The 21,073-nt window shown below is 41.3% G+C and overlaps 1 protein-coding gene across 4 annotated transcripts; it reads right to left on the reverse strand.

Moving 5' to 3' along the window:
- Positions 1-1,311: 1,311 nt before the first annotated feature.
- sfpq (splicing factor proline/glutamine-rich) lies at positions 1,312-20,986 on the reverse strand. Of its 4 annotated transcripts, none has more exons than XM_077506776.1 (12): positions 19,886-20,986; positions 19,117-19,308; positions 18,732-19,033; positions 18,460-18,555; positions 18,167-18,363; positions 18,011-18,095; positions 17,807-17,918; positions 17,680-17,728; positions 17,222-17,328; positions 2,161-2,212; positions 1,951-2,058; positions 1,312-1,873 (listed from the first exon to the last, which is right to left on the reverse strand). In XM_077506776.1, the coding sequence occupies exons 1-10, from the start codon at positions 20,849-20,851 to the stop codon at positions 2,186-2,188; spliced, it is 2,133 nt and encodes a 710-aa protein (XP_077362902.1). In that variant the 5' UTR covers positions 20,852-20,986; the 3' UTR covers positions 1,312-1,873; positions 1,951-2,058; positions 2,161-2,185. The 4 variants fall into 4 exon arrangements, with proteins under 4 accessions (XP_077362902.1, XP_077362903.1, XP_077362901.1 ...); XM_077506777.1 differs by having other exon boundaries at positions 1,951-2,081; XM_077506775.1 differs by lacking the exons at positions 1,312-1,873; positions 1,951-2,058; positions 2,161-2,212 and adding an exon at positions 2,828-14,205 and having other exon boundaries at positions 19,117-19,305.
- Between the last annotated feature and the right edge of the window lie 87 nt (positions 20,987-21,073).

The following is a 21,073-nucleotide window of genomic DNA, read 5'->3' on the forward strand; positions in this document are numbered from 1 at the left end:
AACTACTTCATGTGCAATCCACTCGCTCAAGTCAACAACCCATCAAAATCTCCGCTGGAGGGCTTTTTCCTTTTGTGTGGATGCACTACAGGGGGCCACATCAGGCCCCCATATCAGTTTCAAGCCCAGAGTTTTATATCCGTTGGAACAGCGCTATCAAACGGCACTAAACAATGACACTGTAATTCCAGTCACACGCTTAACTTGCCCTCGGTTGACACCAAACGCTGACACGGTGGAAAAGACAAGTCGGGGTCGATGGTGGTCAACACCGTGGGGGTGCCCAGTTAGCTCAGTTTCACTCTCACAGGGATTCAAGTCTGTCATACTTGGATAACGCAGACGTGCGCGCACACATGAAGACGGCCCCAACTAAACTGCAGTAATAGTTTTCAGGTCCACAAGGGACTTTTTGGATGAAATTGACGTGGAAGAACTGAAACGGAAAACCATCAAGGTCTTGCACAAACACTTTTGGTTGATTAGTACCAATACTTGCATAGTGTTTCCATTTACCTGAGTTGAGACACGTTGATGCCACGCTTGCCACCAGGTGCTCTGTTGGCCACCCCAAGCGACGGGAGCCTCAGCGGGGTCTTCTTCTCACTCCTCCGGACCGGAGCGGTGGATCTCGGGTACCAGGGTCCGCCGATGCCCACGCCGAGCACGACAGGCGGTGGAGGGGGCGCACCGGTGATGCCGCTCATGAATGTTCGCCGTTACGAGCCACACACGGCCCGCGTAGAGGACATGGACGGATGTGGTCGTCCACCTTCGGCAGAGCCCACAGGGAAGTGAGCGCAGGTGGGATAGTTGTGCTTGCTCTACCTGTGTGTGCAGCTGCGAGCATCAATGATTAACGAGTGTTATTAAAGATGGATGACGGCCAGTGGTCAGGTGTAGTCCACTGCCAGTACTTCCTCTCACCTGCCGTTTTCTCTCTCTCTGGGTTACTTTACAGGCCGGAAACGGCGAAGGAATCATGTATTTTCCATCTTTAAAATAGTTTTTGGCATCATTTACACCAAGTTTACTGGATTTATTAAAAAAAAAAAAAAAGATTATGTCCTTGACATTTAAGAAGTCATCAGTAATCGATATATGGGGTAATCAATCGTATTGAACTGAACTCTTGTGACTCAAAATCAAATGAGGAAATTAGAATCGATACCCAGCCCTACTGATTTGTGTTTTTGTGAAACCCTACTGGATTTTTTTTTTTTGTTTATCATTTGTACCTTCAAACTGTACCACGAGATTGCGAAACTAAGCTCTATTAACATGTTAACAAAAGAAACTGATTCAATACCATGACTGTATGAAACATGCTTTTATGGTTTCGCAGTACTCCGTTGAAAATGTAAAGCTGACGCGCAGAATCTCCGTGCAAAAGGAGCTAGTTCAAGGTGTTCGGTTTTAATCGCAGATCAGATGACCGTGAAGGTCAAGTCTTTCACACATGCCTGCGGCGCGAGGATTGCATGTTCCAGTGTCGGTGAAACGAACCCATAATCTGGCCACCGCGGGTGGATCACCTTGCTTCAGTGTCACTGGGCTGGACCTCCTCCAGGTAAACGTGGCACCTTCCCAACACACTAATGTACAATGTCTTTTAGCGTGAGTGGCGGAGACTTTTGGTGGGATTAACGTCACTTTTTTGAGAGAGTTGGCGATACAGTTGCAGGCTGGTGGTGGGGGGTGGTAATCAGACACTGGAGACTTGCTTGTTTTGCTTCCTGGTGCTGTTACAATTAATAGAAAGGAGAGGAGTCAAGACTCAAGTGCATTTTTTTTTTTTTTTATATATATTTCAGAGTATCCATCCATTCATGAGTCATAGTCGTCATCCAGTGATGCATCACGGAATGCACCTCTGTAAGGGAAGGAGGGGAAAATAAAAACATTAAACCTTTAAATTAAGATTAATTTTTGAACCACACAAGCACGCACCACTGATCTGGACATCCTCATCGTGAGTAAAGGCAGACAAACCGGGCCTCCCCAAAGGTGTCGCCATTGCCGTGGTTGTTGCATCATTTCACTCGTGACTTGTGTTCTCTGGAAGCACAGAAATATGAAGACTACACATCACTGCATTATATTCCAAACGCAAACTAACAGATTCTGTTTCTTCCAATTCCATACCATCTTTAAACTTACCGTAATGTCGAAGCGGTGAGGCCGGTCACCCTCCATCGGCCAGCGGAGGCTCCTGTGGCGAGACAAGCAAACAATGAGAAGCTGACAGGGAAAGTCAAATTAATATGGCAACTTGTGCGTAGTTTGTGTGTGGGTCAGTGTAAAAAGGTTGCGATATGAACATGCATTACACAAAACATGTTAATGTCGTATGCAAGACACACTACACTAGATCCTGAGTCAGCAGTTTTTTGTTTTTTGTTTTTTAAATAAAGTTTGACCAAAATTTCACGTAGATAATGCGAGGAAATGCAATGAATAGCTTGGCAAGGCAAAAATCATTTGCTTAAAAAATTGGCACAAGTCAAAACGAGTGGAAACTAAAAATGGAAGAATCCTTGAGGCAAAAGTTGACTGATCGACGTTTATAGTTGTTAAGGTATTGTTGCTCATTAGTGAAATTGTGCAGTGTGAACCTTGACGAAAGTAGAAAGTATCATAGGGAGTGGGCATTGTTCACTAGAGGTGGGAGACAGTCACACATGCAAGTTCTAATTAAGTCGCAAGTCTTGCCCTTCAGGTTATGGCGGCAAAAATAAAGCAAGTCACGTTGGGTCTCAAAAAAAAAAAATACATAAATGCATATGTTAAAACTGTATGTAACTAAAGTCTTTTTTTTTTGGGGGGGGGGGGATGTTTCGAGCCCCATCTTGAATTTATAATTAACTTCAGGAGTCTGGTTGACAGTTGACCACCTCTCATATTTGAATGTGTGCTCAAACCGGTAACATTTCATATTAGGCAACTTTCCAACATGAGTGAGCCATGCTACCGATGTGGCTTCCACACCTTTAAGCAAGTCGTACAAGTCTTAAAGCTGCATAGTGCCCAAAAATAGAAGTCACTATCTGTTACTTGCCTTAGTTTGCCTCAAAGACCAGTTTCCGTAATGTTTATCATATTAGAGTCTTGTGAAACTAACTGATATGAAGTCTAGTTCCTGTTTGACTAGCTAGCGAGGAGCTAAACAGTTACTTATCTTATGGTAAGCCTTGCGAAAAAGGTAACCTGTGCAGTCTGCATGATAAGATAGCGTTGGCTTGACACTTTCAAGCGCCCTTCCCCAAAGTAAACTTCAAAAACAAAAATGGCACACTATCTTGAAAAACAGATTTTAAAAACAAACATGCAAGTTTTGTCAAGTCGTGTTTGTCATGTTAGGTTAAGTCTCTCAACTTAAGTCTTTAAATGTCATCGTGGTCTTAACATTCGATGACCTAAGTGTGACTTGAGTCCCTCCACCTCTGTTTACTTGTCAGGCTGCAAGGATACATGACAAAACTCCACACAACTGCATTAAAAAAAATAAATAAATAAAATCCCTGAACCCTGGGGTTATGTTGCAAGTTACGTTACGCCACCAAGTGGCAACAGAGCTTTTTCCGCAACGTCGGCAGCGAGGGTAGTTCTGGCATCACACTCGCATTTTGGTCGCAGGACACTGAAAAGCGTCTTTGACCACTTGACTGATAAAGGAAATGGATCACAGTGCAGATTGACGGGTCTCGGCGGAGCGGATACAGCACGGTCCCTTGAAAACCACACAATCGCAATGGCCATGCTGGTGGGGCAATGCCCAACAAGAGAAGACCCTCAAGATGGAAGCATAATGACTGTAAAGTAAAAAATATTCAGGTTCGCCCACCCACCCCACAACAGACCTAGCATATGAAATGACTTCACAGATTATTTATTGGTATACATTTTTGTTGCACAAAACATGAATGTTGTGTAAATGTTTTGTCAATTTAACTCGTGTCATGAATGCAAACCACAGACTTTATGAGTTGAGGCTATACTGGTAAAATATGTGGTGTGCTATGAGAGTGATTGCCAACCAGGGTTATCAGCATTGCTTCAGGAAATAATCCCTTCCATAGACGATTAAAGGGAACTGTGTGGAAAGAGTAAAAACTTAAATTTCTGGAGACCATCATCTCTGACAGGCTGACATGGACAGACAACACTACAGCTAAGGCACAGCAGCGTGCTCAAGATTCTGACTTTTTGTGGCATTTGTTTGGTAGAGTGTCTCGGGGTTTGTTTATAATAAAAAAATAATAATAATAAAATAAATAAATAAAACAAAGTGGGGAGGTGTCTTGCCTGGAAGGTTGGGAAACACTTCACAATAACAGAAATATCAATGCCTGCTTCTTATGGCATTAAAAACAATCATTTAATTAAAAGTAAGCCCCCCAAAACCCCATCAACACAACCAGAGGTGTGATATGAAAGCAATTAAGTCCAGTTGAGACTTTTTAAAGGTTCTTTTTCAGAATATAGTTCAATCCCACCCCATTATGTGCAACCCGGAAAACCACAAAGACACGTTTGATCCAAAACCCATCGGCATGTTCTGGGTTCAGATGAGAAGAAATGTTAGGTACAAAAAAACAAAAAACAAAAAAAGTACTATGAATATTATTCATTGGTCTAGGTATAGCAATTTCCACCAAGCAGTCCAATCACCATGGTAACATTTTGAATGATAAGCAATGATGTTTTTGTAAATTGTGACAAAATAGATGCAAATGAGGTGACAAAGCTTTTGTTTTGTCCAATCGACAATATAACTACGATGTGCCTTTCCTACCACTGCTGATAGCCAGCCAGAGAAGTGCCAAAAATTATACCATCATTATTTCCATGGTTTGCTGCACAATGTGGGATGACGGACATTCATGTTAAACACCTGATAACTACTGCCCGCACACCTTTGGATTGACAGCAATTTACGTCGCCACAGATCTAACTGTATGGGCTAGCCAGACCAGCTGTATGAACACACACCGGCACAGGCTTTTTGAAGACGAAAATAACAAATGTAAATTATCTAGCATAGGGAACTGTTCTGCTCGGTGGAAACAACTCGACGTTTTATTCAACTTAAGTTGCGAGTGATTGTTTTAAGAGCAGCATTTGTTTTTCAGCATCACCAAAACGCATCACATTGAAACAGCCATTTTTTGATACAAACCCTCCTAATTAATATTGCCCTACAACACAATAACCAGGGCACTTCTTAGCCCATGTCAAAAGGCAACAAAAGTAAAGTTTGAGGTATACTTGACATCTGGTCCACAAAGTTGAACACTGACTCAGCCATCGTCTGATACGCCGTACTACCAGCACACATTCACACAGACACACACTGCAGAGTCGGCAAGACTTGTTTTTATGTACACATCCATTATTGTAGGATCTGCACTGTGATGCCATTTGATCCAAAGTGTGATGCCAGAAGCCCTTCATATTGTCACCGTGACGTCGAGTGAGGACAGAGAGCAAAGTTACGAGACAACTGTACATCTTTGGATAAGGTAAACATGGATGAGCACTTACCTTGCTCGTGCCGTGTTAGCATACCTCTCTGGCTGCAGTGCAAACAAGTCCAGGCTTTACTGTCCACTGACTGCTGCAGAACTACTCATGGAGCAATGTAACTTGCGGACTGGCGCAGCCCGTCTGTGACAAGTTGGCTGACTTGCGGCTATAACGCAGCTCGCTTTGCCAAAGACATGACACACACACACATACACACTGAAGCACAGCGGGCCACAATTTGTAGACCCGATCGGAGGTGGATACGGTTTCGGTCCATGGTGACCAGATTTTTATCTAAACAAAATAAACGGACATGAATACAAGTGAGAGCCATAAATGATGGAGGGTCTCTTTAGAGACTTTTTTTTTTTTTGGCACCGTCTTTATGGTTTCCCTCAATAAGGTGTTTTTGACCGTGAGACCGTAAAATGTATGATCGTCTCGTGATCATATTACATACAACAAATTGACTAATAACTAGTTAATTAAACAATAGTCTGTTCAACCCTCTAAATTTTTAGCAAGACACATACAACGTAGCATAGAAGGATCTGCCCAATGGAGAATGTTGGGTCATCTAGCTTTTAAATTCTCAAATATCAAGAGAAATATGGTGACCAGTGGCCTTATTATTAAAAAAATTAAAATAATATGGAGATTAATGAGGACAATTATTAGCAAACAACCTGCCCAACATTTAATTTTCTACACATTACAGTGGCTAAATTTAAAAACTAGTGTATCAGCGCATTATGCTTTTGTTTTACTCGTTTAAACAATTTACGATGATCTTGTGTAGCATTTAACAAATGTTTTAACCGTTTGATTGAAATTGATTGGGAAGTTCAGAGGGTAAATAAGTCGCCCTGGAGTACCATTTTAATTTAAATAAAAAAAAAAAAAAAAAAAAAAAAAAAAAAACAAGTATGAAGAAATTTTTTTTTTACCGCCTTCAAAAACGTTTCTGGGATGTCTGCATTCAATGTCTTCCCATAAACATAAAAAGGGCTCAAGTGTTTTTCCAGCGCCGATATACAAGTTGCTCCGGAGTTTTTAGTCACTTTTTAAAGTTAACAAAATTCATGTTCATATTCAAGTAGGACACAACTAATTTTAGTGCCGTCAAACGATTAAATTTTAAAACAAATTAATCACAATTCTGAAACTAATCGCGATTAATCACTATTTTTATTTATTTTTTTAAATCAAAGATTCTAACAGATATTTGTTGGAGTAAAATCTTGCAATGAATGTAATCAAATATAAAGTATATTTAGATTCAAAGAATGCTATAATAGCTTTCTATGGTCCTTGAATACAATTGTTCTCCTGTAAAATACAAATTGATCTAATTCAAATTGATCTAACGTTTCAAAAAACGGTCTAATTTTTCCCTTGATTTTTTATTTTTTTATTTTTTTATTTTTATTTTTTAAAGTTTTTCCTTGCCTTTTTGTGGTTCAATCAGGGGAAGTCTTATGGTATGTCTGTGGGCATGTGAAGCCCTTTGAGACTCGTGTGATTAAGGGCTATATAAATAAACTTGACTTGAAAACAGACTCCGCTTTATAGGAATCTATATTCTTCTCATGGAAACAATTCTTAAAACTTCCCACTTACAGGTTTAGTTCTGCTCATGAGCGCCACACTCCAGCAGCAAATGTTTGTGAGGCACCGTGGAAATAACTAGCAGGGCATTTTGCTCCGAGATGATACGTCAAAGGTGTACAAATAATATGCCATTTGACTTTAAATTCATCTCCAGAGTTAATGCTTTAATTCTGACAGCCTTACTAATTTTTAAAGTTACAGTTTAACCCTGGGGCTTATTTCCCAATTGAATTTTCTTCTAAACCTACAAAAGTTTTAAGCTAACTGCCATCCAAGTGTTCAACTGTCATTCTACTGCTTCTATACTCATAGTAGTACTGCAGAAAATTCTCTCAATACGAGAGACATATTTTCATGTCTTTAAAAAATCCAGACATACTAGGTATGGTTTTTTTTTTTTTTTCCCCCCACGCGGTGGGGTAAAGGAAAGTCCAAATACAACTGCCACTGTATGAGTTTAAATACACGATGCAGTCAATTCAAACTTGTTCAAGAAATGAAAGCGATCTTCCACCATTACAAACGATAGGCTACACCGGACGGGCACAACACCAATTTGAAGAGAATGAAATCAAGTCATACCTTTTCCATCCACACCACGTGCTACACACAAGCTACTGTATACGTTTATTTTTCCCGCCCCTCTTTCCATAAATCATCAGCTCTGAAGTCAGCACAGACTTAATTTCTGGCTTTGGATTGTTCCTTCTCACCTTTAAAGATGGACAAACCTGTTAAAAGAAACAAATTGTACACCACACAGACATGTAGCTTTTTTTTGGGATGGACATTTGGCTAGAGTGCTATTCTTAAAAGATAGATGCAAAATGCCTTTACAATGTTAAGTGTTTCAAAGTGTATATGAGCGTTGAATAAAGAAATGCTAATTGACTATTTTCCCTGAAAGGGCTCTCAGGCCTGCAGACTCGGGTCATTTAGTGGAACCCAGAGTTCAAAGCAAACACAGTAAAGCAGTGTTCAGCTGTTGCGCTGCACACAAATGGCTGCTGAGAGAAATATCAGCCCAAAGTGTATAAATGCTATTAAATTCAGGTTAAAAGCCATGCATTTCCCACCCTCTCACAGCCCCCAAAATACCTATTATTAAGGTAACACGGGTGAAATCCATTGATTTTAAATGTCCTAAATTATTGTTTGTAATTACTTTTAAATCGTTTCTAATTACATGAAGCACATTGAGTTACTTTGTCTATGCAATGTGCCACATAATCTGTAATGCTGCCTTGTAGCATGAATCAGGAGCAGGCAGTATAAAACATACTACAGTAGACATATGCATACATGCTGCTTGTTCATACAACTCTGCATAGTGTTCAAATATCCATTTCTTTCAGGGTTATAACAGTGACACTGATGCTATTTTCATTAGCTCATCTATGCCATTTTAACATTAAGCTATTGGACTTTATTATGTGGCATTTGTTTAGACAGAATGTGTCACACTATTTGTTTATGTTGCTTTTCAAGGAAACTTAACTGGGAGTGGCAAACAGTTTATCTGCCAAAATGATGCCACCATCCAGCACCAGTAACTCAACTTTTTTGCTTGCGATTCAGTACAAAAATTGAGTGAGCAACCGCTCATAAAAAAACAGTTAAGTCGGTTACTCACTTCAGAAGAATTATGTTTTAGTTGAGTAGCGAGTAGATTCTGTATCATGGATGGACTGTAAACTCACATGGGAAGCCACTCCAATTGGTTGGTCAAATTTAGGGGGGTATTTTAACATCAGCTGGACTCATCAAACTCATTTGAATTAATTACCGAGAGCTCAAAGATGCTGTGGAAACAATTATAAATTCCTTGCTGAACTTTTACAACCAAGAGCTCCCATTACCCAGAACTCAAAGATCCTGGGCTTGTTGGTGGAAAAGCAGCTATTGTTAAAATTTTACCCAGCTCAATAGGCTTCTGAAATTGTACATTACTATTATACTTCATAGTAAAGTTCATTTGTCTACTGATGTCCATATAGTTACTATAGTTGCTATATATTTTAGCAGACCAATAGCACCAGGTTGATCTGGTCATTGATGGTACAGGATTTCTGAATGATCTAAACAAAGAAGCAGGTACTCAACCTCAAAATTACCTGGTTGAACTTGTGTTCAAAAAGACGGTACCGTGACATTTGTCATGCAAGTTGAAGTTACAGATGGGGCAGTTACCTACCAATTTCCACTGGTGCTACACTGACTTCAAAGCCAAATGCAGCCTGTCACAATCTACCATCACTTGAGGTTTAAAAGGTTTGTTAAAGCGCTACACAGCCTCAATTCCCTCCACAGTCCAAAATCTTTATAGTCGTCAAACCTGTTAAAGAAAGAATGTAAAGAGCACATCAAAGTAACACAGAATACACTACATATTGCCAACCGCTAAAAACATTCAACTATAATCTACTTGGTGTAAAATTTATGACAACATTCATGGATTTAATGTTCCTCCCCAATTTTTTTAAATGCCACTAATAGACCAAACTGGGATCAAATTTATTTCAAAATTGGCATATTTAGGAATCTCTGGTAGACGTCTGAAAATGATTGATGATGAAAATTTAAGGGGGAAATTAAATTACATAAAAAGATGACAGATTGCTTGAAACATGCCGTCAAGATATCCCCCAGACTTTAGCCAAAATGTGTTGCGACGAGGAAACATCTTCAAATGGAAGATGGATAAAGAACATCAAACATTGGGTCATTTACAGGTTACTGTCCAAAACATTTTCAAGAGATGACCTAGGAAATGAAGGTAGCCATGATGGGGGTACAAGTATGTCAGTGGGAGGGTCTTTTACCTTTTCAAAAGAGTTATACAAGCATAAGCCACAGCAGAGGAACAACCAATCCTGGAACGTAGAAAGCAGCGCTGATCTGGTCAACAGACGATGGTTCGTCAGTTGTCCGATGACAACCGCCACCATAAGTGCAATAATTTTTAAACTCTGTTGAGATGACCAGTCTTGTCCTTTGTGTACCAGGTGTAGCTAATCAGCCACATGACATTTTTAGAGAGTGTCCAATGGCTGCAAGAACTGTCCTGAAGAAACAGACTTCCTCTTCAGATTGTGGTCATTTAGTTTATAAGATGAGCAAAGACAACGAAAAAAAGATGATCGCTATTGTGGATTATAGTGCATGCCACTTAAACTTTTAAAAAGATGTAAACTATCACTGGATATAATCACTATAGATTTAAGTTGGTTATTACAGAGCCAATTGTTTTTTTATGAAATACGCATTTGTCCTGAGACAGTGGTTAAGTACAACGGCGGTACTATTGAGTAGTACTGAAGAGCAGCTCTGCAATACTGATCGCCTCAATCTTGAACCTTGTGTTTTTACTTCTGGTTGTCAAGAAACGTAAAGACCATGCAAAGATGGATCCTAAAGAGTTGCAGGACAAACCAATCAATAAGACAGATGAACTTCCAGCGTCTTATGCAATCTTCTCATGAAGCAAACAACGTTTGCAACTTGGTCTTCCTTTGGTGAATATCTTGTCTTTTCTTAAATCCAACCAGCGGAAGGAAGCATGTCCGCACAGGTGCGTTTCAAGCTTGTGAGCAGCCGTCACACTAATGTCCAACAGAGCCCATTGAACAGCAGTTTTGACTGCAATTCGGAATAACAGTAGCTCAGCTATAGCTTTGGAGTCGACGGTTCACGGACACAAAAAATAAAGCAAATAAAATTTTAAAAAAGTGCAACAATGGCAACTGGACTGCATCGTCCTCTTGATCTGGTTCTCCATGTGGTGTGCAACAAATTATACAGCAGAGCTGTAAATGTATTTTCTCCAAGCCAAGAATTAGAAAGAGCTAAATAAATTGAAAATAAACAAAAATGAGATCTAGTTTTATAACTACTTACTACAAAGCTCCTACAGACTGTGTGCCAATATACGGTATACATTCTTTCCTTGGATCTCGTCTACAAGTTCTAGGATCAAACTAATAGCTTGCAACCACTGTTAATTTAACACATTCACTGCCAGCCCAGAAAAAAATAATAATTTGACGTCTTTTTCCGTCAATTGCAGTGAATGAGTTAAGAGTGCGAATGACCCTACAGACTTGCCGTGGGTTCTTTGGACTAAAAATTATATCACGATATTTCAAATGAATTTGTGGTGACGATATTGGTAATAATAACTTAATAGATTTGTGATTGGCCCTTCGGCATAATAGCACTTATATTGCAGCAACAATATTTAAGCCACCTTGTTTTTTTCCACAATTTAAATGTAAACAAAGTGCAAATATAGCAACTGTAATGGAATAAAAACAGGCCAGGTAGTGTTTACCCTGTGAATTGTAACATAACTGCTTAAATGACATTTACTTAGCAAATACAATGAAAGCACATACCTTCAGAAGTCAGTGGCAAATTGCATCCTCGATAGCCAATGATACGGTAGCAGCCAGTTTGTGGCGTCATGCTTAGTACATTGCAGGCAAGTGTATTGGTAAAAAATGGTTTTCCCTCTGCTATTCTCTGGCAGTTGGTTATTTTTTGCCACAACCGGCAACACTCCTGTGAGCGTTATTTTGCCGTGAATGTCTCTGATTGGTTAATCAGAGTGATAAAAAGCCGTGATTGCTTGCAGACATTACTACTAGCGGGTATAAATGTGCATGATTACGCCACTGTGCGACAGCAACGCACACACATCTCGTTGAGAGTACATTAGCTTAGCGGTCGGTTAGCATCACAAACGCACGTGAACTAGATGGCGAATTACCAGTTACGGTAAAATAAACACCGCGGATTGTTTGTCTTGGCCTAACAATACGCGACCGCTTCAGTATTAACCACCCCCCCCTTCATGAGGAGTGCGTCTAATCAAGAGTGGTCCAGTAATTAATGAACTTTTGTTCAACCCCCCAACAACACGAGCTGCTTCTATGTCATCCTCGCGTTTCTTGAGCCTCCGCATACTCTTAACGTTACAGCAACAGTTTTCCTGCACAATTTGCGAACGGTTGTTTGTTGTTGGTGTTTTTTTTTTTTTTTTTTTTTTTGTATTTAGCAGTACATCTGACCTCTTGTAGCAAAACAGCCTCCACACGACGAAGCTCACTCCCACTTTGCCCAAGACGCGACAGAACTGGCTGCAACTCTTGCAGCCTCACACACTCCTACATTATTTTTTTTATGCAGCAATGGACGGGTGTATGTCCAAATTGCCATGAAGACGTCTAATGTTACGCATTACGCCATCACCTCAATTTCATGGTATTTCAAATTCTTATCACCCCAAAAAAATACACCGGTAATATTGTAGACTATATGATATGGAACACCCCTACTACAGACAGTGGACATAGACTTTTGCTGGAACAAATTTGTCTTTTAATAAGTATGAGGCATGACATACAAATGAAATTCCCAATTATGGACATCAAGAGATCGTCAGTCGTATGACTGGATAAATTCCTAACTTGGCAGGAAATTGATGACAAAAACTGTTCTACAACCAACAGTCATCAAAATGCTGCCTTTCCTTTCTTAAATCATTCGGACGGCATAAGAGGGAGAATATAACTCCTATTCTGGCCTCCCTCCACTCGTCAACATTTGATTTAAGATTCTATTTGTTTAGAAATCTCAAAATAGTTTCAGTCTGCCTTACCTCGCTCAGTTGCTCCATCCCTACACTCCTGCCTGTTGCTTTAGATCAGCTGAAGCGGAAGCTCAGAGAGGACTGATTGGTTTAAATGTTTTTTGTAAATTTATTGTTATTGGAGAAGCTAGACATTTGTTACAGCAAATGCTGCCATTGGCACGTTTTGAATTTAAGATCACACACCAAAACCATGTTGCTGTGCCACTTACAAAAAAAAAAAAAGTCAGTGTGAAATATAAATCCTTGCTTTTCCTTGAATTCTGCAATTGTTTTAACAAGGATACGAGTGTTTTACATGGACTATAAAAATATAAGCCAATGTAGTGATGCATCAGAATCAAATGGTAGGCCTCTCAATCTAAATTTAACCGAATCATGGGTCTCTGAATCAGAATCAAATGGAATTGTGAGGTACCCACAGATTCCCATCTTTATCGCGTCATCCTACTTAAATTATTTAATTGTGAGTGAGTGAGTGATCAGGGCAAAGGATAAAAGAAAGTTTTCATTATTAGAATTCAAGAGACCATCAACGGCTCAAAAGCTGGGTAATGCAGAAAAAAATCGACCCTAACAGACAATCAAGGAATTTCAGTGCCTCATTTTCAGGCAATGAATGAGCTGGAAAAACACACTAATCCTCAGCTTCAATGACTACTTTATGAAATTATACTGTAAATTACAGGTGAGTTAATTATGAAATATGCAACATATGCATCTCTGATTAACACTGCTAAATACAGATTTAACAGTGGGGTATGAGCAATGCATTTAAGCACGGCCCACTTTACCCATTCTATAACTACATGAAGGTCCTTATTATGGTAATGAGATATTAGAGCCATTTTATTGTTAACAACCAAATGCTGCAGCTTGGTGGTTTTTAGTGCACTAAGAATAAATATTAAGTTTCGCCAAATTGAACTCAATTTTGACTTTATTGTAACATGCTCTTGAAGTGGATGGCACAAACACAGCCATGATGAATTAAGAAGAAAAATGACAATTCACGACTAATCACAGCACAGTAACATCTAGAAAGTAAGTAATTATGTAGGGGTCAAATACAGCTGAACGGAAATCTCAGCTTGCTATACTAGGGACAAAAAAAAAAAAAAAAAAAAAAAAAAAAAAGTATACCGACTGGTCATAAAATGAAGTGTCAAGACAAAATGCTGGAACATTTGGAACTAAAATACAAACTGAGTCAGCCTATTTGCTGTTTTAGAAGAATGTGAACAAAAAAAAAAAAAACTACAAAAAAAAAAAAACACGCAACTAGGAACGTCACGACTAGAGCGTGTTTAAAAACGAGCTTTCTTAGCGGGAGTGTCAAAGTCTTCGCGGACCCTGGCATAAGCGCCGTTACCAGGCCCCATTCCTCGGGGGCCACCCTGTGCGAAGCGCTCATTGCGCTGTGCAGGGCAATGAACCAATGAGGCGGGCAAGGGGGGAGGGGTGGTGTTCAAAAGGGGTGGGGGAGTGCACAAGCACAGTTCATGTCCATGTTGGAGGGAGATGTATGCATGTGTGTGTGTATATGCATGTTTCGAGGTTTTTAGATCAACAAAAGCAGCAGGCCACACATCCGAAGAAACCGTTCGTTCCAATATGAAGGTCCACAGGTGCCACAGGTTACATACGGAAAAGGAAGAGAGGGTGATGCTTTCGTTAGTCAATGCCTCCCTCGCAGCCTCAGCAGTGCATACCATGCCGAGGCTGCAGTCGCTTAGCTGTCAGCTCCGCTACTGTAGGGCCCCATGAAATCCGCCGTTTGGAAACAGCCTTGATGGAACTGAACTTAAGTTTAGCGAAATTAAGAAACACGTTACAGTGAAAGGACAACATGGAATTTAAAAATGGGAGTCCTGACTTGCATCAGCTTTCATAAAAGCAATGGTCAAATTAAGTGACACCCATGCAAAATGGCTACAGCGAAGTCAGTAAAAAACAAAAAAAAACAAGTGTGCGATTAAAATAGGAAATCTGAGGTCAGTTCAGGGTTTTGTGCAAATGTTCTTAAAGTCCCTGTAAAGTGAAAATGTCTTCTAAATTTGACACCACACAGGGCTGTTGCAGGGCTTTTACAAGCTGCGACAACGAAGCACTCTGAAGTGGACAACGAGGTGCGCTAAAGCAGCCATGTCAACACAAAGCCCCAGTCCACAAGCAAACTGCTGTATGAGACTTAGAGAAATAAAAACTCTCCATGACCTTACTTTGTGTGATGTGCATGCACTCACAGCCAACCACGCTAATGCACACTCAAGCAGCCATGCCAGACATCGATCCAAAATGGAAGATGAATGCATTTTTGGATCTAACTACATGTGGGAAACTGCTGACCCAAATGAAGGCACCCTTCAATGGTGCCCTTATGAAGTGCACCAGGGGGAGTGAGATCCGGTCATCGAGGGCCGGAGTCCTGTAGGTTTTGGATATTTCCCTTCGTCAATACAGCTGATTAATGATCAGCTCATCAGCAAGCTCTGCATAAGGTCGATCAAGATCCTGTTAACTGGAATCAGCTGCAATTCGAGCAAGGGAAACCTATAACCTGCAGGACTCCACCCCTTGAGGACCGCAGTTTATATAGAACTAGAAACTGACAAATTCACTTTACAGGATCTTCCATGAACGGCCGCAATTCTAATCAGATTGCATTTGAGAAACACAAATTGACAGATTTAAAAGGAAACCAGTGTAAACAAATCCAGATTTCATAGGGTCCTACATTTTGAAAATGCTTGGGTGGTAAATAAAACTATGGTAACAGGACTAAAAGTACTAAACCTGAGACGAATGAGTAATAAATGTGCTCGTTTCTTTCTGATTTTAAAATGGGTGCAAATGAGTCAACTCATTTGTTGCCTACATGCGATAAGACATTGTACTTGTACATAATGGCTTAAAAGGCATATGCGCTATAGAGAAGCTTCAGTTCCCTGTTGGAATCAGTGCTTCCCATGGGAGACCACAAAATACACCCACAAATGTGGGCCATTGGCTGCAAACTAAATGTCGAGCACATACAAATCATTTTTTGGTAACAAATTGAGTTAATACACTGTGAAAACTAGTTCTAATTAAGTTTGAGATTCAAATATAGATTTTGAAAAATTCTCAAGTGAGTAATTATCAAAATTCAGACAACTGTTCTTGTTTTCACAGAGGAATGGACAAAATATAGTGTTGCTCAATTAGAATTGAGCACTGCAGATTTAAAAAAATAAAATAAAATAAAAAATAAACTAGCATCAGTGGAATCGTACTGCCAAAATTATCACCAAACAAAGCATGTTTATTTTTTTTAACATGGTATTATCAAAGAGATCAAGCCATTTTCCACTCTTTTGCTTAGTCAATCTGTAAACATATCCTTACCACGTACGTGTGTGCGCTGACCAGCATCATTGATTTGTGGAAAAATATTAAAATTTACCAAATTATGATATAGGGCGTTTCTGCCTGATGCCAGCAAATTAATATTCATGGCAGTGTCTGAAAAGACAATTCACAAATGAGACAAAATGTCACAAAAGTGGCAAACGGTTTAAGCTTAACCTAGTTTTGCGTGAACTCTACAAGTATGCTCCTTATAAAAACGTACTTCATTTGCAGGTAGAAAATTATGCTAGAGTTGCCAACTACAGATAATCTCCAGCAGTGTTTGTCAGTCTATATGCAAACAAACCAGAAGAATAAAGACCAACCGACATTTCAATTGTGCATCCTACACTTTAAACACCTGAGCACTCTAGTCATAAGGCTGTGCCTGTCCCTCCCAGGAGTTCATTATCATAAGTCACTTTTTTTTTTGGTGGTGGTGGTTTGGCCGCCAGCCTGCACTAAACACTATTTTATATATATTAAAAAAATATATATACAGCTATTCACAAGACTGAAATACGTGCCTATTTGCATCATAGTAGTGGGTTTGTTGCAATAAAGGAAGCACACAAAAACACGCAAGATGTCCAACGGATTTCTTTTTCATGACGGATTACGCTTCAGTCTGCTCGCACATATATCAACAATTGAGTGCTTTAGAATCACTGGTAGACACCAAGAAAAAAAGTGCCTGTCCAGCTCACAAGAGACAGGGCTTGCAGTAGCAATACACAGCACAAAATGTCATATGACGACAATTTTAAGGATTTAGTGCAGGCTGTCAGTCAGCCTTAAGCTTAACCACTGATGATAAAATTGAGGGGGGACTGGCTTGCCAATTTCAATAATTTAAAAAAGGTTTATGTAACAATCATATCCGCCAGAATCAACAAGTGGCAAACATGTGGTCATGATGCCTGGGCACAGCCCAACATCCCGCCAAGCCATCATTTGAGGCGACTAATCTGCTCCAAGTCATTTCCCACTGGATGGGAAACGCCAGACACAAGACACTACATCAACGAAAACGGGATACATTACCATATCATTGCTCATCTGGGATCCTGGAGAAGCTCCCCTTTGCTGCTGCCCCTCAAAGCCCATTCCACTCATGGAGAAGTTCGGGGTAACGGCACCATAGGACATATCTGATTCACCAACGGGTAAAACACAAGCAGAGACCTGAGACTTAGTTGTGTACTGCTGTAAACTTTCTATTGCTTCATCGGAAAAGTACCAGATATTTAAGCTGTGTCACTAGTTTTAGCCCAAGACAAGATATACAAAAGAAATAAGCTGTGGGTGGCAAGCCCCCAGCCAGCTTGGAGTTTTATTCACCCACGCCCGGAATCAACTTTACTGCCATTACTATAAAACATCCTTAACTGAGATCCAAACAATCAATTCAGCCCTTGTGGCTGTGCTCTATAATGGATGCTTGGAAAGAGAACTGAGCATTAACCACCAAAATCAACACACAAAAGTGAAAAAGAACCTACCTCCCATGCTCATTGCACCACCAGAACTCATTCTCATGTCTCTCTCCCGCTGGAAAAAAAATAATTCAGAAACATTACAATTCATTCAACATCAGGTTCCTCTCCATTTGCCAAATAATGAACTCACATCCATGTAGTTGCCCATCCTGTAGCTCTCCTCGCGCTGGCGACGCATCTGTTCCTCCATCTCGCGCTGGCGCAGCATCTCCTCTTCTCGCCTGCGACGCTCCTCCTCTTGCCTGCCCACAAAAGAGATGAAATCATGAGCACATTCTGTGACATGCACCTGGACAAAAGTGTGTGTGGTGCTCCAGCCAAATAACATCAGTACCTTAACTGCATTTCCTTCCTCTTTTGCATCTCCTGACTGTGGAGCTCTTCCATGCGTCGCAGTTCCTCCTGCCGCCTCATCAAGTCTGCGGAGGAATGTCAAATTTAGCTGAAGGGGACTGCAACAGTTGAGAGGACATCGCCACAAAGTTCTCACCCTGGCGGATGAGGTTGGCCTGGTGCTCGTGGTAGGCGTCCTCCATCTCACTCTCGAGCTTCTCGCGGGCTTCGCGCATGTTCTTCTCTACCTGCTGCCTTTGCTGCTTCTCCATCTCATCCAGTGACTTCCAGCGTTTGGAGTACTCGAACTCAAAGGTGCCGGGGCGGGCGAAGCGCGGGGGCTCCTCTCTCTCTCTGTTGAGAGTATATAAGAAGGACAAAAATGTTGTTAAACTGTGGACGTATACCATACAAAGAGGACAGTCAAAAGACTACAAAGGACATGCTTACGCTTGGTATCTGTGGTTCTTCTGTGCCAGCTTCTCAGGAAGTCCATCTTCATCATCACACTGTTCAAGAGGCTCCACAAGTATGGGCCTTGGTGAACTGAAACGAAAATATGGTAGTGTGTTCTTATAATGTTATGTTCAACACACTTTATGAACTCAAACTTATCTTAAAAGACAGGCTAAACAGAACTTTAGGGAAAATTGATGTACTATAATAAAAGTTGGATGTCATACAGTTCAAAAACAGAAGCATTAATCTGGGATAAAACTCACGTGGTGAGGAGAAAGACACCCTCGTTGCACCGGTCAAGGGCCTTCCTGGCGGCGGGCTTGGCTGCAAACTCGACAATACCCTTGCCGGTGGAGCGGCCACGGTCGTCAACAATGACTATGGCCCTTTCAACCGTCCCAAACTGGGAGAAAGCCTCCTCCAGCAGCTCATTGGACACATAGGGTGACAGATTCTTCACAGAAAGGGCCGCCGAGTGTGTGGCGAAGCGGACGCGCAGGTTTCTGCCTTTCATAGGAAGGTCGTCCAATTCAGATTTTGCCATCTCAGCAAGTGCGCGGGACTCCTGAAATAAATGCGACACATTCCTTTAATGACATAATCAACAAACAGTATCTTGGATTCATGAAAGTTTATGTTAAACCTTACCAGTCGAATGAAACCAAAGCCTTTTCCTTTGTTGATGAAGACCTCACTGGGCTCCCCATACTTCGCGAAAATCTTCCTGAAATTCTCCTCTGTGATGTCATTGGGGAGGTTGCCGACAAACAGTCGGCACCGTTGTGTGTATGCTTTCTCGCCTGGTTTAAGCAACATGGACAGTGTCGCCTTGAAGTCCTGCTAAATATATATTTAAAAAACAACGCGGTGTGAAACACAATACTCTTTATAGTACAAAAAGGCAAATAAAAATAAATAGGGGCACAAATAAATTGGTCTGACTTATTTTCTTGCTCGCCATTTTACCGTCTCTCGAGGTTAATGTTCTTCGTTCATTTCCACCAAGGAGCGCAAACAACCTAAACTGTGCTATTTTACACTTATTACACGATCGGGGAAAGAAAACAAATCACGAAATTACGAGAAAATAAATATATGGGCCAAAAACAAGCGATTATTTAATTTTGTGACGAAGGATTTTTTTTCACACAAAATGGCGGACAGCGGACAGCTATCCCGACGGATGCGTTTGATTTTCTCACCCCGTACAAGCGGTTGCGCGAGACAAAGAGGAAACACACATTACTAAATGGATTCTTTGTAGCACCGCCCGGTCGGGGTGTTACGCAACTAGCATTAAACACTGCCATATAATTTAACTACAGCACAACATTTTTTTGAGGGGGGGACGTTTACGATTGTTAAGATGATTTAATCGTTTTTTTGTTTTAAATTTGGGAAAAAGTGCAAATCTAACCTGTGATTTACTTTCCCCCGAACTTGTGCCCGGGGTCTCCTGTTGCTGCGTCTGCCCTTGCACCGGTGTATTCAATGTTGTAGTCATCTGAGGCCCCGTTTTCGGACCTGGCCTTTGATTCTGCTGGTTGTGCTGTTGGCCCATCCTCTGGTTCTGCTGGTTTTGTTGTTGCATGCCTGCCCTCTGGTTCTGCTGCGGACCCGTCTTCTGGTTCTGCTGATTTTGTTGTTGGCCTCCCTTCTGATTTTGCGGTTGGCCTCCCCTTTGGTTCTGCTGATTTTGCTGTTGTCCTCCCCTTTGATTCGGCTGATTTTGCTGTTGTCCTCCCCTTTGGGTCTGTTGATTTTGTTGCTGGCCTCCCCGCTGGTTCTGTTGATTCGGTTGTGGCCCTGCCTTCTGCTGATTCTGTTGCGGGCCCACTTTCTGTTGATTCTGTTGCGGGCCCACTTTCTGTTGCGGGCCCACTTTCTGTTGATTCTGTTGCGGGCCCACTTTCTGATTCTGTTGGTTTTGCTGGGGACCTGACTTGGGACTCAAGAGCGTGGATTGATTCTGCTGCTGCTGTTGTTGTTGCGGCGGGTTACTGGCGTTTTGAGTTGGTGACTTGAGCTGCGGGTTCTTGTTGGCCTGGTTGGACTGGGGAGATGTGATTTCTTGCTTGAACTGAACTTTCGGCTCCGTCGCGGGGGTTGTCGCCTTTTCTTGTTCCTGCGGGCCTTTCATGAGAGCAGGCCCGGTGGTCGAAGATGGAGTGCCTTGGTTGTTCTGTGGCTTCTGGGGAGTCGACTGCTGTCCCCGGTTGACGTAATTGTTTCCTCCCCGGCGATTCTGGTTCTGGAAAGGATGATTTCTAAAATTGGGGCTTCCCATTACACCGCCTCGCATCGGACCGCCTATTCCACCGCCTCGGCGAGGGTGGAATTGGTTCATCCCCATGCCGCCGCGGTTATGATAAAAACGAGACATCGATCCTTATTATCGAACAAGTATGTAAAAAAGCACAAAAACGGCTTACGAGAGTTAACGCGCAACGCACACTGTAGCTTGAACGTGTCAAAGATGGCGGTCATCAGTTATGTTGAAAGCCTTCTTTCTTCCTCGGATGCAATGGCCCCGCCTTAAAATGTAATTGGTAAGTTTCTCGCTTCTGCCACCTGATTGGTCTATTATTGTCAGCTGATACACTTC

Source organism: Festucalex cinctus, chromosome 19 (genome assembly GCF_051991245.1).
Source record: "Festucalex cinctus isolate MCC-2025b chromosome 19, RoL_Fcin_1.0, whole genome shotgun sequence".
Taxonomy (NCBI): domain Eukaryota; kingdom Metazoa; phylum Chordata; class Actinopteri; order Syngnathiformes; family Syngnathidae; genus Festucalex; species Festucalex cinctus.

What these genes read in the sequence shown, in the direction of transcription:
- sfpq (XM_077506773.1), bottom strand. Translation starts at nt 20,851, where the DNA reads ATGTCTCGTTTTTATCATAACCGCGGCGGCATGGGGATGAACCAATTC. An exon ending in AGGAAGGAAATGCAGTTAAG is followed by an intron (nt 17,919 to 18,010) that starts GTACTGATGTTA and finishes TTTTGTGGGCAG; the next exon opens with GCAAGAGGAGGAGCGTCGCA. An exon ending in GGATGGGCAACTACATGGAT is followed by an intron (nt 17,729 to 17,806) that starts GTGAGTTCATTA and finishes TTTTTTTTCCAG; the next exon opens with CGGGAGAGAGACATGAGAAT.